This window comes from Leucoraja erinacea, chromosome 43, assembly GCF_028641065.1.
Source record: "Leucoraja erinacea ecotype New England chromosome 43, Leri_hhj_1, whole genome shotgun sequence".
NCBI lineage: Eukaryota > Metazoa > Chordata > Chondrichthyes > Rajiformes > Rajidae > Leucoraja > Leucoraja erinaceus.
The window spans coordinates 1,532,919-1,553,837 of record NC_073419.1 but is presented as its reverse complement, the minus strand read 5'-3'; the positions used below and the strand labels follow the sequence as shown (position 1 = coordinate 1,553,837).

At 48.9% G+C, this 20,919-nt stretch overlaps 1 protein-coding gene across 3 annotated transcripts in view; it reads right to left on the bottom strand.

Annotated features, from left to right (window-relative positions):
• cables1 (Cdk5 and Abl enzyme substrate 1) overlaps window positions 1–20,919 on the bottom strand; it is a 234,206-nt gene that overhangs the window by 153,686 nt on the left and 59,601 nt on the right. For 2 of the 3 annotated variants that reach the window (XR_008726430.1, XM_055664714.1), the window contains exon 4: window positions 8,906–8,983. The exons of the other annotated variant lie outside the window; for it this stretch is intronic. Coding sequence is in view for 1 of the 2 variants with exons in the window: in XM_055664714.1 (XP_055520689.1) it covers window positions 8,906–8,983 (78 nt within the window). In the remaining variant the exon portion in view is untranslated. The remainder of the gene's footprint in view (window positions 1–8,905; window positions 8,984–20,919) is intronic. 3 annotated transcript variants of the gene reach the window in all.

Here is a 20,919-nt window from a genome sequence, read left to right as displayed (position 1 = left end):
CACGGAAACAGGCCATCTCGGCCCTACAAGTCCGTGCCGAACAACTTTTTTTCTTAGTCCCACCTGCATGCACTCATACCATAACCCTCCATTCCCTTCTCATCCATATGCCTATCCAATTTATTTTTAAATGATACCAACGAACCTGCCTCCACCACTTCCACTGGAGGCTCATTCCACACAGCTACCACTCTCTGAGTAAAGAAGTTCCCCCTCATGTTACCCCTAAACTTCTGTCCCTTAATTCTGGTGTCATGTCCTCTTGTTTGAATCTTCCCTATTCTCAAAGGGAAAAGCTGATCCACATTAACCCTGTCTATCCCTCTCATCATTTTAAAGACCTCTATCAAGTCACCCCTTAATGTTCTCCACAGATGCTGTCTGACCCGCTGAGTTACTCCAGCACTCTGTGAAACGTCACCTGTCCATGTTCTCCACAGATGCTGCCTGACCCGCTGAGTTACTCCAGCACTGTGTGAAACGTCACCTATCCATGTTCTCCACAGATGCTGCCTGACCCGCTGAGTTACTCCAGCACTCTATGAAACGTCACCTATCCATGTTCTCCACAGATGCTGCCTGACCCATAGAGTTACTCCAGCACTCTGTGACCTCTTTCCAAACAGATCTGGTTTTGGTGTGTTTGAGTTTAATATGATGAAGTGCAGAAAATAATAAAATTGGAGGGTTCGTGCTCCAGAATAATATTTTTAATTGCTTCGTTGGCATGAAGGGACATTTATTTCATCATGAAATGCGTATAAGGGGGATTAAAGAAACACATTTCCATAATAAAACCATCACTGGCGATCAAAATCTGTGCTGTATTGAATGTGGTCCAGGAAGCTCTGTAATCATTCCCTCCACAAAAGACCTGCGTAACCATTGTAGGTGGACAAAAATGTTGGAGAAACTCAGTGGGTGAGGCAGCATCTATGGAGCGAAGGAATAGGTGACGTTTCGGGTCGAGACCCTTCTTCAGACTGATGTGGGGAGGGGGGGGGGGGGGGGGGGGGGGGAAGAAGAAAGGAAGAGGTGGAGACAGTGGGCTGTGGGGGAGCTGGGAAGGGGAGGGGAAGGAGGGAGAAAGCAGGGACTTCCTGCAATTGGAGAAGTCAATGTTCATACCGCTGGGGTGTAAACTACCCAAGCGAAATATGAGGTGCTGCTCCTCCAATTTGCGGTGGGACTCACTCTGGCCATGGAGGAGGCCCGGGACAGAAAGGTCGGATTCGGAATGGCAGGGGGAGTTGAGGTGCTGAGCCACCGGGAGATCAGGTTGGTTACTGCGAACCAAGCGGAGGTGTTGGGCTATGCGATCGCCAAGCCTGCGCTTGGTCTCACCGATGTAGAGCAGCTGACACCGAGAGCAGCGGACTGTGGTAATCTGAAACTTTGTCAATGCCAGAAACATGGCAACTCTGTGTGATCTGCCTCGGGGAAGTCTGCTGCAGTGGTTGTATGCAAAAACAAATAATTTCACACTACCTAGGTATACGTGACAGAGGAGGTTCGCAAGAATTATCCCAGGGATGAATGGGTCAACATACGATGAGCATTTGACGGCACTGTGCCTGCACTCGCTGGAGTTTACAAGGATGAGGGGGGGACCTCATTGAAACTTGACGAATAGTGAAAGGCCTGGATACAGTGGATGTGGAGAGGATGTTTCCACCAGTGGGAGCGTCTAGGACTAGAGGTCACAGCCTCAGAGTTAAAGGACATTCCTTTAGAATTGAGAAGCCAAACTCAAGTTCAATAGGTTGAGCAAAGGGGAAGATACAGTGCAGAATGTAGTGACAACAGGACTGGCAACATTGGGTGAGAGTTGAGGGTGAGAAATCTGGACCCACCCTACGACAATGTCCACGACGAGCCACCACCTAGTCGACGACGAGCTACGACGAGCTACGCCGAACGGCGGCACCATTCCTCGCGAATTTGGACGACCACCGTGAGTCTTATTGACCATAAGTGAGTCTTATTGAAACATACAAGATTATTAAGGGTTTGGACACGCTAGAGGCAGGAAACATGTTCCCGATGTTGGGGGAGTCCAGAACCAGGGGCCACACACAGTTTAAGAATAAGGGGTAAGCCATTTAGAATAGAGATGAGGAAACACTTTTTCACAGAGAGAGTTGTGAGTCGGTGGAATTCTCTGCCTCAGAGGGCGATGGAGGCCGGTTCTCTGGATACTTTCACGAGAGAGCTAGATAGGGCTCTTAAAGATAGCGGAGTCAGGGGATATGGGGAGAAGGCAGGAACGGGGAACTGATTGGGGATGATCAGCCATGATCACATTGAATGGTGGTGCTGGCTCGAAGGGCCAAATGGCCTCCTCCTGCACCTATTGTCTATTGTCTATTGACCCTCGAGTCTTCTTCCCAGTGTCAACCTGGTTCACCTGGGTTTGCAGGACATTGTCTATTGTCTATTGACAAACTACGACGACCAAAGTCACCTTACGTCCACAAGATACAACAAGCTACGACCCTGTGGGCGTCAAATGAAGTCGTCACATTCTGTGATCAGTGTGAGAGCGTGAGAATTGTGTGAAATGTGTGAGTCTCACGCTCAATGTGTGAGAGTTGGCAGTGCTGTGAGAATAATTCAACCGTCAAGCTACTCTACACTACATGACAATAACACACCTAATCCTAAACCTCAGCCTCCTGCTCTCCAAGAAATATAGTCCCAGCCACACCAATCTTGAGCATTTCACTGTCAACTAGCCTCTCCCTACAGCTCAAGCCCTTGGCTCCTATATTTCCTTGTTCTTATATTTTCAAATTCCTACTAAAAAACCACATTGATTGAAAAAAAAAAGTTGCTCCTTTTCAGGAAAAAGAAATTCCACCCGTGGCTGATAATTTTACAAGAACACCACTGAACTGGAAGTACAGGATTCTTTCAGATACACGTGTTATAGAAGCATATTTAAAAAAACATAGAAAACAGGTGCAGGAGGAGGCCATTTGGCCCTTCGAGCCAGCACCGCCATTCAATGTGATCATGGCTGATCGTCCCCTATCAGTAACCCGCGCCTGCCTTCTCCCCATATCCCTTGACTCCACTAGCCCCTAGAGCTCTATCTAACTCTCTTTTAAATTCATCCAGTGAATTGGCCTCCATTGCCCTCTGTGGCAGGGAATTCCACAGATTCACAACTCTCTGGGTGAAAAAGATTTTTCATATCTCAGGTTTATTGGCCCCCCTTTTGTTCTTAGACTGTGGCACCTGGTTCTGGACTCCCCCAACATTGGGAACATTTTTGCTGCATCTAGCGTGTCCAATCCCTTAAGAATATTATATGTTTCTATAAGATTTCCTCTCATCCTTCTAAATTCCAGTGAATATATTGTTTGGCTTGATATGAAACAAGGGGCCAATTTCATAAGTGATTGGAGCAGAATTAGGCCATTCGGCCCATCGAGTCTACTCCGCCATTCAATCATGGCGGATCTGTCTCTCCCTTCTAACCCCATTCTCCGACCTTCTCCCCATAACCCCTGACACCCGTACTAATCTAGAACCTTTCAATCTCCACCTTAAAAATATCCATTGACTTGACCTCCAGAGCCGTCAGTGGCAATGAATTCCACAAAGTACTGACCACAAAGTAAATCACAGGCTGAGCAGCATCTGAGGCACATTTTACAGATTAAACAATAGACAATAGGTGCAGGAGTAGGACATTCGGCCCTTCGAGCCAGCACCGCCATTCAATGTGATCATGGCTGATCATCCACAATCAGTACCCCGTTCCTGCCTTCCCCCCGTATCCCCTGACTCCGCTATCTTTATGAGCCCTATCTAGCTCTCTCTTGAAAGCATCCAGAGAACGTGCCTCCACCGCCCTCTGAGGCAGAGAATTCCACAGACTCACAACTCTCTGTGTGAAAAAGTGTTTCCTCGTCTCCGTTCTAAATGGCCGACCCCTTATTCTTAAACGAAGCATATTTAAAAAGAACTCTATTTTACTGCAATCTTTGACCTTAGTAGGAACGACCAAAGGGCTAGAGGAGATGATTACCTGTCGGAAGTGGCGTTGGGGTTCATGTCTACGTCTTGACAGTTTGTGGATGACCCGTTAGGAACACTTGCCTTCACCACCACTCTGTTATCAAACACGCGGCCCTCATAGACACAGTGCTGCAGTGGTAGACTCGCTGCCTTACAGCGCCAGAGACCCCGGTTCGATCCTGACCTCGGGTGCTGTCTGTACGGAGTGTGTACGATCTCCCTGTAAGCACCTGGGTTGTCTCCGAGTGCTCCGGTTTCCTCCCACACTCCAAGGACGTACAGGTTTGTACGTTAATTGGTTTTGGTAGAGTCGTAAATCGTCCTTAGTGTGTGTGTGGGGTAGAACTGGTGTACGGGTGGAGCGCTGGTCGGCGCAGACTCGGTGGGCCGAAGGGCCTGCTTCCACGCTGTATCTCCGAACTAAACTAAAGTACAGTGCCATTGCTGCCTTAAGTACCACTCAAGCAGAACAAGCTCACATTTCAACCTTAAACCTCTGCGGCACCCTAACCGGACAAGTAAGGTAACATTACTTCAAATCAAAACCTTGAATTAAAGTGTTATTTTGGTCTTTGTCCCTAGAAAATGATATTTACAATGTTGTTTTAGCAGGAAAATGCTGGAGTTTGCTTTGTCTACGTACAATGATATCATTCCGATAAATGCTCGTGACACGGAGCTGCTATTGGCGGCTTGAAATAGCCGTGTTTTGTCTGAAATGGTTTTTTAAACATAAAAACATAGACAATAGGTGCAGGAGTAGGCCATTCGGCCCTTCGAACCAGCACCACCATTCACTGTGATCATGGCTGATCATCCCCAATCCAGGGAACCGGCCTCCACCGCCCTCTGAGGCAGAGAATTCCACAGACTCACCAGTCTCTGTGAGATAAAGTGTTTCATCATCTCCGTTCTAAATGGTTTACCCTTTATTCTTAAACTGTGCCCCTGGTTCTGGACTCCCCCAACATCGGGAACATATTTCCTGCCTCTAGCATGCCCAAACCCTTAATAATCTTATATGCTTCAATAAGATATCCTCTCATCCTTCTAAACTCCAGAGTGTACAAGCCCAGCTGCTCCATTCTCTCAGCATATGACAGTCCCACCATCCCGGGAATTAACCTTGTAAACCTACGCTGCACTCCCTCAATAGCAAGGATGTCCTTCCTCAAATTAGGGGACCAAAAATGAAGAAGGGTCTCGACCTGAAACATCGCCTGTCCATTCCCTCCCCAGATAGAGTCATATAGTACAGAAACAGGCCCTTCGGCCCAACTTGTCCGTGCCAGCCAAGATGCCCCACTTATGATAGTCTCGCCTGCGTGTGTTTGTCCCAGACCTCTCCGAAACGTTACAATGCATACACCTGGCCATATGTATTTTTAAAACTGTTGTAGTACCTGTCTTAACTACCTCCTCCAGCAGCTCGTTCAAAAAAACCTACCACCCTATGAGTGAGGTGTGCAGGAAACAACTGTAGATGCTGGTTTCAACCAAAGATAGAAACAAAAAGCTGGAGTAACTCAGTGGGACAGGCAACATCTCTGGAGAGTAGGGTCGCCAACTGTCCCGTATTAGCCGGGACATCCCGTATTTTGGACTAAATTGGTTTGTCCCGTACGGGACCGCCCTTGTCCCGTATGTGACCGCTACTACTCGGGTCGAGGGGACTGTCGGGTCGGAGCGCCGACTCCCGGCCCCGCCTCACCCGTCCCGACGTAGTGCAGCCCGTGGAGTGCAGCAGCAGCAGCAGCAGCGCCTCGCCAGTGGCCCAGTTGGTCGGTCGGCAGCCCAGCCAGCTGTCCGACCTCCGGACCAACATAACCATATAACAATTACAGCACGGAAACAGGCCATCTCGACCCTTCTAGTCCGTGCCGAACACGTATTCTCCCCTAGTCCCATATACCTGCACTCAGACCATAACCCTCCATTCCTTTCTCGTCCATATAACTATCCAATTTATTTTTAAATGATAAAAACGAACCTGCCTCCACCACCTTCACTGGAAGCTCATTCCACACAGCCACCCCTCTCTGAGTAAAGAAGTTCCCCTTCATGTTACCCCTAAACTTCTGTCCCTTAATTCTCAAGTCATGTCCCCTTGTTTGAATCTTCCCTACTCTCAGTGGGAAAAGCTTATCCACGTCAACTGTCTATCCCTCTCATCATTTTAAAGACCTCTATCAAGTCCCCCCTTAACCTTCTGCGCTCCAAAGAATAAAGCCCTAACTTGTTCAACCTTTCTCTGTAACTTAGTTGTTGAAACCCAGGCAACATTCTTGTAAATCTCCTCTGTACTCTCTCTATTTTGTTGACCTTCGCTTACCGCCGACACTACCGACACCCCTCCTTCTCACGGCCGATCATCGGTTCAAGAGTTGGACGGGGCGCCGGACTTTGTGCGTGACGTTGCGCGGCCCCACGGGCCAAAACTCCTCAGCTGGCCCGCCCGCCGGCTGGGCTTTGTGTGCAGTCCAGCACCCGGGACAACTCACCATTCACCCAGACACGGCCGAGTCGGTCAACGAATTGCCGTCGGGAATTTGTCCCGCATTTTGACCTTTTGTCCCTTATTTGGGAGTGGGAAAGTTGGCAAACCCTACTGGTGAGAAGTAATGGGTGACATTTCGGGTCGAGACCTCTGGTCTGAGGAAGGGTCTCGACCTGAAACCTCACCCCATTCCTTCTGTCCAGAGATGCTGCCTGTCCCGCTGAGTTACTCCAGCATTTTGTGTCTACCGTCTGAGTGAAAACGTTGCCACTCAGCTTCCTGTTAAACCTTGCCTAAAAATGACATCCTCTGGTTTTACCCCAGGCTGGGTAAACGACTGTGTGAATTCACTGTATCAGATGCTGCCTGATCTGCTGAGTTCCTCCAGCACTTTGTGTTTTTGCACCTAATCCTGTCCCCACCTCTATTTTCCCACTCTCTTCCCCCCCACCCCTCCACCCACTCCACTCCAATCAGCCTTAAGATTCCCGACTCAAAACGTTGTCTGTCCATTCTCTCCACAGGTGCTGCTTGACCCACCGAGTTCCTCCAGCACTTTGTGTTTTTCCTGCTCAAGGTTCCAGAATCTTCCATCGTTTCAGTATTCCTTGGTGTAGTACCGTAGTTTTGTGTGGGGGGTGGTGTGGGGGGGAAGAGGGGGAAACTGCTTTGGTTGCCTCCTCCACAGAGAGGCGGCTTTTTCCATGTCGCCTCCCCTGTGGCCTAACAGCAAAGATCGGTGCGGCCTTTCCCGGAGACGCGCCTGGGGCTTCAGCTGCGGGCCCAGCGCGGACTCTCGGCGTGGTGTGGGCGAGCCCTCGCTGGGGCTCGCCGGAGGGGAGCGCTCTGTTTCGCTGGCCCGCGGCAGCCTGCAGCCCGAAGCCGTGGTCTGCAGAGCTCCAGCTGGCGTGGCGTCCGCAGCCTGGGATCCCTTGTTGGTGACCCGGGGGAAGAAGAAGCTCCCACTGCCGGTCCACGGCCAACTTTTACCGCGGGCGCGGCGTGGACTTACCATCAGGCACGAACTTTAAAACTCCGACCGACGGCCTGCGGCCTACACCAGCCTACGGCCTACACCAGCCTGCGGCCTACACCAGCCTGAAGCTGCAGTCTCCGGTGGGGAAGGCACCGTTTCAGGACTTTTTACCTTGTCTGCACGTCTGGACGCCCGCAGCGACGACCGAGGAGGGTTGAGGTCCCGAACACGGGGGAAAATGGAGGAGGACTGGCCAATTTTGTGCCTTCCACCATAGTGATTAATGCTGTGGTGGATGTTTATGTTAAATTGTTATTATGTTTTTGTGTGTTCTTTTTCATTGTAGCGCTGCAGTCAAATTCATTTCACTTGCACTTTATGTGCACTGTGACGAATAAAAATGTTGTATTGATTGATTGATTGATGTAGCTCATGAACTATAGACTTCAGAGATACAGTGCATAAACAGGCCCTTCGACCCACCAAGCCAGCGCCAACCATCGATCGCCCCGTACACTAGCACTATCCTACACGCTGGGGTCAATTTACAGAAGTCAATTAACCTACAAACCCGCACGTCTTTGGAGTGTGGGAGGAAACCGGAGCACCCGGAGAAAACCCACGCGGTCACAGGGGAGAACGTGCAAACTCTGCACATACAGCACCTGCAGTCAGAATCGAACCTGGGTCTCTGTTGCTGTGAGGCAGCAACCAACCACCCCCCACCCCACACACATCAACAGATTTTATTTTTAGACATGAGATTCCACAACAGTATTTTTAAGGCAGAGACAGTCAGATTGTCACGTTGTCACTTGTGGGCGGAGCACCAAAGCAAATTCCTTGTATGTGAATACTTGGCCAATAAACTTATTCATTCATTCATTCATTCATTCATTCTTGATTAGCGCGGGTGTCAGGGGGTTATGGGGAGAAGGCAGGAGAATGGGGTTAGGCGGGAGAGATAGATCAGCCATGATTGGAATCTCCGGAGAGAAGGAATGGTTCTTAGAATAAAGGGGAGGTCATTTAAGACCGAGGTGAGAAAAAACTTTTTCACCCAGAGAGTTGTGAATTTATGGAATTCCCTGCCACAGAGAGCAGTGGAGGCCAAGTCACTGGATGGATTTAAGAGAGAGTTAGATGGAGCTCTAGGGGCTAGTGGAGTCAAGGGATATGGGGAGAAGGCAGGCACGGGTTATTGATAGGGGACAATCAGCTGGCTCGAAGGGCCAAATGGCCTCCTGCTGCTATTCTCTCCTATTGTCTATGTTTCTATGATTAAATGACGGAGTGGACTTGATGGGCCGAATGGACTAATTCTGCTTCATCCTGCCACTTATGACCTTGTGAAGAGTATAAAATGGAACGTCCAAGACACTGGGTGCGAGGTGTAATGTACTCACCCAGCCTGGCCGCTGTCCTGATAGGGCATGACTGAGAACACAGAGCAAAAGGACCTCTTGCCACTGATTAGCACTGCCCTGCAAAAGCAGAAACCATCAGTCACTTACAACGCCATTTCACCAACCCTGCCGCCACACCTTTCCAATCTCCGTCACGGCACCAACACCACCACATGGAGTAGCTCTGCTGCCAACACAATCGCAGCTTACATTTACTTCAAAAAGAACACACACAGTGGCGCAGCGGTAGAGTTGCTGCCTCACAGCGCCAGAGACCCGGGTTCCATCCCAACTATGGGTGCTGTCTGTATGGAGTTTGCATGTTCTCCCCGTGACCTGCGTTGGCTTTCGATTTCCTTCGATGTCCTCCCACACTCCAGGCACACCCCAGTCGAATCGAGAACCAGGGGCCACACAGTCTTAGAATAACGGGGAGGTCATTTAAGACTGAGGTGAGCAAAAACTTTTTCACCCAGAGAGTTGTGAATTTGTGGAATTCCCTGCCGCAGAGGGCAGTGGAGGCCAAGTCACTGGATGGATTTAAGAGAGAGTTAGATCGAGCTCTAGGGGCTAGTGGAGTCAAGGGATATGGGGAGAAGGCAGGCACGGGTTATTGATAGGGGACGATCAGCCATGATCACAATGAATGGCGGTGCTGCCTCAAAGGGCCGAATGGCCTCCTCCTTCACCTATTTTCTATATGGGTTTGTAGGTTAATTGGCTTTGGTAAAATCATTGTAAATTGTCCCTAGTATGTAGAGGATAGTGTTAGTGTACAGGGGGGGGGGGTCGCTGGGTGGGCCGAAGGGCCCGTCTCCGCGCTGTATCTCTAAAGTCAACAATCTCATCGCAAAATGCCGAGCTTACAAGCAAAAACTACCAGTGAGACCAATATCTGAGTCTACGCTGAAGATACGGTAGACACAGAGTGCTGGAGTAACTCAGCGGGTCAGGCAGCATCTGTGGAGAACATGGATAGGTGACGTTTCACAGAGTGCTGGAGTAACTCAGCGGGTCAGGCAGCATCTGTGGAGAACATGGATAGGTGACGTTTCACAGAGTGCTGGAGTAACTCAGCGGGTCAGGCAGCATCTGTGACGAACATGGATAGGTGACGTTTCAGGTTGAGACCCTTCTTCTGAGTCTATGTCAATAGTAACAGTCCTTGCCTGCCAATGATATCGTTATACGGTCAACTCTGCATCAGTTGGGGCGTCGGTAGAGGTTCAGCTTTACAGCGCTAGAGACTCGGCTTCGGCTTCAACTAAGGGTGCTGTCTATGCGGAGTTTGCACGTTCTCCCCCGTGACCAAGTGGGTATTCTCCGAGATCTTCGATTTCCTCCCACACTGTCCCTAGCGTGTGTAGGGTAGTGTTAGTGTGCGGGGATCGCTGGTCGGCACGGACCCGGTGGGCCGAAGGGCCTGTTTATCGCGCTGAATCTCTAAACTAAACTAAATTAACATCACTTTTTAAGAGCCACAAATCAAAACATTTTGTTTACCGAGTCAATTCTTGTCAATGTACAGTAATATAAGGGAACAATTGCTTCATTTATAGAACACAGAAACAGGCCCTTCAGCCCACAATCCCCGCACTGTCACGGGGAGAAGGTGCAAACTCCGTGCAGGCAGCACATGTAGTCGGGATCGAACCCGGGTCTCTGGTGCTGGGAGGCAGCAACTCTACCGCTGCGCCACCGTGATCCACTGTCTGAGTCATTGAGTTACTCCAGCACTCGCTGAAGTATGCTGAGATTCCCGTGTCTATGTATTTGTTCATAGTTGGGCATTAGTTCATAAGGGATAGGAGCAGAATTAGGCCACTCAGCCCATCAAGTCTACACCGCCATTTAATCCTGGCTTATCTATCTCTCTCTCCTAATCCCATTCTCCTGCCTTCTCCCCGTAACCCCTGACACCCGCACTAATCAAGAATCTAACAGGAGGAAACAGGACTCTCCCCATTACTTTCATTAAGATGGAGTCATAGCATGAAACAGGCCCTTCGGCCCAACTCGTCCATGCTAACCAAGGTGCCCTATCTACGCTAGTCGCATTGGCTACCTTTGGCTCATATCCCCTGGCTAGGCCTTGGCCTACCTGATCTCCCGGTTGCCCAAACACTTTAACTCCCCCTCCCATTCCCACAGATATATAGAAACATATAACATTCTTAGAGGATTGGAAACGTATAAAATTCTTAAAGGATTGGACAGGCTAGTTGCAGGAAAACTGTTATTAAGGGTTTGGACACACTAGAGGCAGGAAACATGTTCCCGATGTTGGGGGAGTCCAGAATCAGGGGTCACAGTTTAAGAATAAGGGGTAGGCCATTTAGGACTGAGATGAGGAGAAACCTTTTCACCCAGAGTGTTGTGAATCTGTGGAATTCTGTGCCATAGAAGGCAGTGGAGGCCAATTCGCTGGATGTTTTCAAGAGAGAGTTAGATTTAGCTCTTAGGGCTAACGGAATCAAGGTACATGGGGAAAAAGCCGGATCGGGATACTGATTTTGGATGATCAGCCATGATCATATTGAATGGCGGTGCTGGCTCGAAGCCGAATGGCCTACTGTGCACCTGTTTTCTATGATTGTCTTTCTGTCCTGGGCTGGAACGGCGACTGTCAGAGCGGTGCCGGCACGCGCGCGCACACACACACACACATGCACACGTACACACACACACATGCACACACACACACACACACACACACACACGTACACACACACACACGCACACACACGCACACACACACACACGTACATAAACACACACACACGTACACACACACACACACACACACACACACACACACACACACACACACACACACATACACACACGTACACACACACACACACACACACACATTCACCCGTACACACACACACACACACACACACACAGTACACACACACACACATGCACACACAACACACACACACACGTACACACACACACACACACACATACACATACACGCATACGCGTACACACACACACACACGTACACACACACACACACACACGCACACACGCACACACACGCACACACACGTACACACACACACACACACACACACACGCACACGCGTACATACACACGCATACACACACGTACACACACACACACACACACATACACACACACACACACACACACACACACCCACACACACTCACACACACACAAACATACACACACGTACACACACACACACACACACACATACGTACACACACACACACACACGTACACACACACACACACACACACACACACACACACACACACACACGTACACACACACATACACACACACACACACACATACATACACACACACACACACACACACACACACACACACACACACACACACACACACACACACACACACACACACACACACACACACACACACACACACATCGCAAAGGCGGGGGACAGGGAAAGCGGGGGTAGTGCTGTCTGAAATTCACACGGTGTAAAGCCAAGGTGATACGGACACACACCGCGGTGAACAGAAAGGTTAAGACGGCTAGCGCAGTGTATGGTAAGTCCTTTAAAAGAGGGGGTGTGAGGGGAGAAGTGGGGGAGAAGGCGGGAGAGAAGGAGTGGAGACACTTTTAAGAAGCCAGGCAAATTTTAATAAGCCAGAGATACACAGCTGTGAAGTTCGGCGGGCATTTAACATTACCAGTCGGTTCTCCTTGGTTCTGAAAACTTGTGCTTACGTTTTTTTCCCCCCCAATGAGCCAATGAAAATGCCCGGTCAACAAAGGCGATGAACTAAAACTACCTACGAACGACTCCCTATACTACACGGTGACCCCCACTACCACTGCACCAACGACTGCAGGATTATGTACTTGTCGGTGTTGTACTTCCGGTGGCGCTGGTGCCAGCAGCCTCCACCTACAGCCCGGTATCTTTTTGTTTTTTTGTTTATTTAGTTATGTAAAAGTGTGTTTTTTTGTATTTTTTTGGTGTTTTTATGTGGGGGAAGAGGGCACGGTGCGGGGGATACCGTCCTTCAGCCGCTTCCTGGTGAGGATGCGACTTTTATTCGAGTCGCGTCCTCGCCCCCCCCCCTCCCCCCACAGCGGCCTACCTACCTGGATTGGCGCGGCCTTTCCTGCCGGGATCGACCGGAGCTCCAGCAGCGGCGGGACAGCGCTGGAACATCGCGGGGCTGGCGATGCCTTACCGGGGGTCTCCGTCTGGAGCCCGGAGTGCTGGACCTGCTGCACCGACATCCTGGAGCTGCGGTTTGCAGAGCTCCCAACGCGGGCGGCGCTGATGGACAGCGCGGGGTCCTGTGACTCTGCCCGGCTTGGCCTGCGGACTCAGGAGCTGCGGACTCCGGCTGCGCGAGGCGGCTGATCAGGAGGTCCGGGCCGCTGAGGAGGAGGATGTTCACCGTCAGGGTTCGGCGTCGGCGTTCCACCAGCCCGGCGTGAGGGCCTGAACATCGGGCCACACGGGGCGGCGACTGCGGGTGCTCGGAAGGCCCCGACCACGGATGAACACGGAGGGGAGGCTGGCTGGACTATGGTGCCATCCTCACCTTGGTGCCATTTATGTTATGTTGTGTCGTGGACTTTCTGTGTTTGTGCTTTTTTTTTTTAATTCAATTTCAATTTTATTTTTAATATGTTTTATTATTTATTTATTATTATTAATTTTTTTTTGTGATCTTTTTTTATGATACTGGCTGTAAGGGAAATTCATTTCGTTGTCTCAAATTGAGACAATGACAATAAATTTGAATACAATACAATACAATTATCCATTTTCTCCATGGCCACCAATTTTTGGTCGCAGAAAATGATTCAACATATTGAAAAATCTGCGGCGACCATACTGAGGCCGCTACTAGTTCCCAGAATGCGGGAAATATTCGCGACCATGAAGGAGACTCGCCAGAGACCACCAGCGAAGATGTGGCGAGTGTAGAGTCTCCTGCACTCGCCTAAAAAGTTGCCTAAGTGGGACAGGCCCTTAAATTCAAGTAACCCTCTCTCTCTCCATCCCTCCCCCTTCTTAGTTCTCCGACTAGTTCTACTGTCCTCCTGATTTAATTTTACTGATCACGCACCTCATTGTCACCTTCCCCTCAGCAAACAATGAACCATTCTTCATTTCTCCAGCATTTCAAGTCTCTCTTCGTTGTAAACCAGCATCTGCAGTTCCTTCTAACACATTCACCCTCTTCCCCATCCATGTACTTGTCTAAATGTCTTTTCAATGCTGTTACATCCACCTGCCTCAACTACCTCATATGGCAGCTTGTTCCATACACCCACCTCCCTCTGATTATGTTGTCCCTCAAGTTTCTATTTCAATCAGATATTTCACATTAAATTAAATTATTCAGATTTATAAGCACTGCTGTTAGTTATGCTGTAGAAGCATTATTCCCCCATTCTGAGGAGTTTCAGCAACTTTTTGTTTTTACGTATTGTATTGGAGGCAGTAATATAGGCAATAAAATACACCTCCCCCTTCCCAGCTCCTTTCTTCCAACCCGTCTAACTCTACCCTGCCATTCAGAGGACACACACACAGTTGTACAGGGCCCTAGTGAGACCACACCTGGAGTACTGTGTGCAATTTTGGTCTCCAAATTTGAGGAAGGAACTTCCTGCTATTGAGGGAGTGCAGCGTAGGTTCACCAGGTTAATTCCCGGGATGGCGGGACTGTCATATGCTGAGAGAATGGGGCGACTGGGCTTGTACACTCTGGAGTTTAGAAGGGTGACATGAGGGGGAACTTTTTACTCAGAGAGTGGTAGCTGTGTGGAATGAGCTTCCAGTGAAGGTGGTGGAGGCAGGTTCGTTTTTATATTTAAAAATAAATTATAGTTATATGGTTGGGAAGGGAATGGAGGGTTATGGTCTGAGCGCAGGATATGGGACTAGGGTTCCCATTATGTGTTCGGCAGGACTAGAAGGGTCGAGATGGCCTGTTTCCGTGCTGTAATTGTTATATGGTTATAGGTTATTTAGAACGGAGATGAGGAAACACTTTTTCTCACAGAGAGTGGCGAGTCTGTGGAATTCTCTGCCTCAGAGGGCAGTGGAGGCCGGTTCTCTGGATACTTTCAAGAGAGAGCTAGATAGGGCTCTTAAAGATAGCGGAGTTAGGGGATATGGAGAGAAGGCAGGAATGGGGTGCTGATTGGGGATGATCAGCCATGATCACATTGAATGTAGACAAAAATGCTGGAGAAACTCAGCGGGTGCAGCAGCATCTATGGAGCGAAGGAAATAGGCAACGTTTCGGGCCGAAACCCTTCTTCAGACTACTTTGTCCACCTTCGATTTTCCAGCATCTGCAGTTCCTTATTGAACATCACATTGAATGGTGGTGCTGGCTCGAAGGCCGAATGGCCTACTCCTGCACCTATTGTCTATTGTCATGGGGAGAACGTGCAAACTCCACACGGACAGCTGCCGAGGTCAGGATGGAACCCGGGTCCTTGGCGCCGTGAGGCAGCAGCTCTACCCGCTGCACCACATCAGAGGATCCAGGTTTCACAAACTCGGATCTGCACCAGGCATCGATGCTGTGAGTTACGATCGACATTCCCCACCGCCTTTTAAAGTCACTCTATATCTAAACGTATTCTCTTACGGGGAGAGCGACGGCTGCACGTCGCGTCTCGTCCGCTGACAATGGACTGCATAATCTGCAACACTACCCCACTGCCAGGAGCAGGGACCTCAAAAGGTGTTTAGGCTTCAGTGTACTTGGATCAATTTAACTAAAACCCTTTAAAAGAAACCATCTGGGCGTTACGCCCAGATGGTTTCTTTTAAAGGTTTTTAGTTTAGCTTGGAGATTCGGTGCAGTAACAGGCCCTTCGGCCCTCCGAGGCTGCGGTGGCCAGCAATCCCAACACACAAACACATTAGGGACAATTAATCATTTTACCGAAGCCAATTAACCTACTGACCTGTACGTCTTTGGAGTGTGGGAAGGAACTAAAGATCTTACATGGCATAATTTGACAATAGACAATAGGTGCAGGAGTAGGCCATTCAACCCTTCGAGCCATCTCCGCCATTCAATGTGATCATGGCTGATCATCCCCAATCAGTACCCCGTTCCTGCCTTCTCCCCATATCCCCTGACTCCGCTATCTTTAAGAGCCCTATCTAGCTCTCTCTTGAAAGCATCCAGAGAACCGGCCTCCACCGCCCTCTGAGGCAGAGAATTCCACAGACTCACAACAAAAAAGTTTTTCCTCGTCTCCGTTCTAAATGACTTACCAATTATTCTTAAACTGTGGCCCCTGGTTCTGGATTCCTCCAACAACGGGAACATGTTTCCTGCCTCTAGCGTGTCCAAACCCTTAATAATCTTATATGTTTCAAGAAAATCCCTCTCATCCTAAACTCCTGAGTGTACAAGCCCAGCCGCTCCATTCTCTCAGCATATGACAGTCCCGCCATCCTGGGAATTAACCTTGTAAACCTACGCTGCACTCCCTCAATAGCAAGAATGTCCTTCCTCAAATTAGATTTATGAACAAGAAAATGTGACTTCCTGACTCTTTGGGTAATGTTTACTTTAGAGATACAGCATCTATCCATTACTCCAGCTTACAGAATAATGAAAGGCATAGATAGAGTGGATGTGGAGAGGATGTTTCCACTAGTGGGAGAGTCTAGGACCAGAGGTCACAGCCTCAGAATTGAATCTGTGTAGTTAATCAGTGGAATTCACTGCCACAGAGGGCTGTGGAGGCCAAGTCAGCGGATATTATTAAGGTGGAAATAGAATCAGAATGCCGATTATTGTCATTTGAATCTAAGTTCAAACAAAATTTCGTTTCTGCAGTCATACGAACAAGAAAAAACCAAGACACACAATTAACACAATTTACATAAGCATCCATCACAGTGAATCTCCAAACACCTCCTCACTGTGATGGAAGGCAAAGTCTTGTCTCTCCCCTGTTTTTTATTCTTCTCCCGATGTCAAAGCCCCCGGCGGGCGATGGTAAGCCCCGCGGCCGTTTAAGCCGCGCCGGGCGATGTCAGGCCCCGCTCCGGGTCATTTTTAACCCCGCGATTCGGGCGGCAGAAGTTGCCGTTGCGGGAGCTCCGAAAAGCGGTCTCCCACCAGGGACCCGCAAGCTCCCAATGTTCTTGTCCACCGGGCCTGTGGCCGGAGCCTCCAGCTCCGAAGTCGGGTCACAGCCGCGCGCCACTGCAGGATTTGCGACTGGAGCCCCAGGTCGATTCCGGTTGGAGGCGTTTGACAGCACTGGGCCTGTACTCACTGGAGTTTAGAAGAATGAGGGGGGGACCTCATTGAAACGTACAAAATAGTGAAAGGCTTGGATAGAGTGGGTGTGTTTCCACTAGTGGGAGAGTCTAGGATTAGAGGTCACAGGGTCAGAATTAAAGGATGTTCTTTTAGGAAGGAGATGAGGAGACATTTCTTTAGTCAGAGGGTGGTGAATGTGTGCAATTCTGTGCCACAGCAGGCTGTGTAGGCCAAGTTAGTGGACATGTTTAAGGCAGAGATAGATATATTTGTGATTAGTTCGGGTGTCAGGGGTTATGGGGAGAAGGCAAGAGAATGGGATTTGGAGAGAGAGATAGATCGGCCATGTTCAAGAAGGAACTGCAGATGCTGGAAAATCAAAGGTAGACAAAATTGCTGGAGAAACTCAGCGGGTGCAGCAGCATCTACGGAGCGAAGGAAATAGGCAACGTTTCGGGCCGAAACGTCGCCTATTTCCTTCGCTCCATAGATGCTGCCGCACCCGCTGAGTTTCTCCAGCAATTTTGTCTACCCACGATAGATCAGCCATGATTGAATGGCAGACTAGACTTGATGGGCCGAAAGGCCTAATTTTACTCCTTTCACTCATGATTGTCAGAGTGAGGCTAAACGCAAATTGGGGGAACAGCACCTCATATTTCGCTGTGTCAGCTTACAGCCCAGTGGTATGAATATTGATTTCTCTCACTTCAGGTAGCCCTGGCATTCCCTCTCTCTCTATCCCCTCCCCCACCCAAGTCCCACCAGCTTCTCGTTTTCATCCAACAAACAGCCAACCTTTGTCATCGTTACTTTTTTGCATATCTTTCATTCATTGTTCTTTATCTCTCCATATCACCGTCTATATCTCTATAGTTTCCCTTTTCCCTAACCAGTCTGAAGAAGGGTCTCGACCCGAAACGTCACCCATTCCTTCTCTCCGGAGACACTGCCTGTCCCGCTGAGTTACTCCAGCATTTTGTGTCTCCATAAAAACCAAATGAGTCAACCGACCTTTGCAAATTACTGCAATTAGCAAAAAGTCATCGTTCCTTGCCAGCAATTTCATTGGGCTTGTCCGTTGCTCAGCTGGAGTTTTTGATGTCCATGTTATAGTGAATAACTCGCCTGTTATCTCCTCTATTTGGTAGATACTGGTAGCATTGGTGGTGAGAGCAGGTATGGAAGAGGGCTGTTCAGGGACTCCAGAGCTAAGTGTTGAGCCTCCTCGAGATGTTGTGGGCCTAACTCAACGAAACACCAGAGAAGGGAGGTTGAGATTGAGGCAGTGCAGCGTAGGTTCACGAGATTGATCCCTGGCATGGCGGGACTGTCATATGAGGAAAGATTGAAAAGACTAGGCTTGTATTCACTGGAGTTTAAAAGGATGAGGGGATGATCTTATAGAAACATATAAAAATTATAAAAGGACTGGACAAGCTAGATGCAGGTAAAATATTCCCAATGTTGGGCGAGTCCAGAACCAGGGGCCACAGTCTTAGAATAAAGGGGAGGCCATTTAAGACTGAGGTGAGAAAAAACGTTTTCACCCCGAGAGTTGTGAATTTGTGGAATTCCCTGCCACAGAGGGCAGTGGAGGCCAAGTCACTGGATGGATTTACGAGAGAGTTAGATAGAGCTCTAGGGGCTAGTGGAATCAAGGGATATGGGGAGAAGGCAGGCACGGGTTATTGATAGGGGACGATCAGCCATGATCACAATGAATGGTGGTGCTGGCTCGAAGGGCTGAATGGCCTCCTCCTGCACCTATTTTCTACGTTTCTGTTTCCAAGGGAGGTGCCCACTTGATAACCCCACAATCTGTTTTTTATTTTAACATGTAGATAGCTGATTATTGCACACAGTATGGACTGAGTTATTGTCCTTAGCATAAGCAGTTTAGATAGAACTTTGGCTTTGGGCTTGGTTGAGCGCATATCCTGGTGTAACAGCACAAGTACTCAGAAGGTCAAAAGCTCATGTAATAGGAGCACAATTAGGCCATTCGGCCCATCAAGTCTACTCCACCATTCAATCATGGCTGATCTATCTCTCCATCCTAACCCCATTCTCCTGCCTTCTCCCAACAACATCTGACACCCGTACTAATCAAGAATCTCTGCCTCAAAAATATCCACTGACTTGTGGCCTCCACAGTCTTATGTGGCAAAGAATTGCACAGATTCACCACCCTCTGACTAAATACATTTCTCCTCAATGCCTTCCTAAAAGAATTGCATTCCTTAATTCTGAGGCTGTGCCCTCTAATCCGAGACTCTCCCACTAAGCATGCACTCCACATCCATTCTACCCAGCATCTGCGGTATCCTGTGTCTCCAAATTATTCTGAATTTAGGATAAATCTCTGAGATGTTGTGGGTGGAATGTGCTGTTTTGTCAATGCTTCGGATATTTATGCTATTTATCCCGGGTCGGGACCTGACCTGGTAACTTCGAAGGAAGTTTCAAATGGAAATCATCAAACAGATATTGCTCAACAACATACAGTTATAGAGTCACAGAGTGGAAACAGGCCCTTCGGCCCAACTTGCCCATGCCGACCAACATGTCCCAGCTACACTAGTCATAGAGTGATACAGTGTGGAAACAGGCCCTTCGGCCCAACTTGCCCACACCGGCCAACATGTCCCAGCTACACTAGTCCCACCTGCCTGCGCTTGGTCCATATCCCTCGAAACCTGTCCTATCCATGTCCCTGTCCAACTGTTTCTTAAACGTTGGAATAGTCCCAGCATCAACTATCTCCTCTGGCAGTTTGTTCCATATGCCCACCACCCTCTGTGTGAAAAAGTTACCCCTCGGATTCCTATTAAATCTTTTCCCCTTCACCTTGAACCCGTGTCCTCTGGTCCTTGATTCCCCTACTCTGGGCATGAGACTCTGTGCATCTACCCGATCTATTCCTCTCATGGTTTTATTCACAGATAAACAGATGATAATTTGTAGGAATACAGGATACGATGGAATCGGGTCACTTCAAGATGTGTCGGTAAGATGAATAAATCATGAAGGGGAATTTATTCCCAACACAGATAATTTTAGGTTAGAAAAAGTGTTTCATTTTATTCTTAAACCTGAGCGTTTAACCGAAGCAGAATGAAACTGTTGAATGTACAGATGGGGTTTTGCAATTTTTATTTTTTAATCTGAATAAAGTTTATTTAATTTAGTTTAGTTTAGTTGAGAGGCCCGCCAAGTCCGTGCCGACCAGCGATCCCCCACATTAACACTATCCTACACACACTAGGGACAATTTACATTTATACCAACCCAATTAACCTACAAACCCATAAGCCTTAGTGTAGTTTAGAGATACAGCATAGAAACAGGCCCTTCGGCCCACAGTCCATCGACCACCCTGTACACTAGTTCTATCCTACACACTAGGAACAATTCACAGAAGGCAATTAACCTACAAACCTGTACGTCTTTGGAGTGTGGGAGGAAACTGGAGCACCCGGCGAAAACCCACGCAGGTCACGGGGAGAACGTGCAAACTCCGTACAGACAGAGCCCAAGGTCAGGATGGAACCCAGCTCTCTATCGCTGTGCCACTGTGCTGCCCCATTGGCCATTGATGGGCCGAATGGCCTAAAAAGTGTGTGTGTGTGTGTGTGTGTATAAATGGTGTGTGTGTGTGTATGTGGTGTGTGTGTGTGTGTGTATAAATAGTGTGTGTGTGTGCGCGATGTGTGTGTGTGTGTGTGT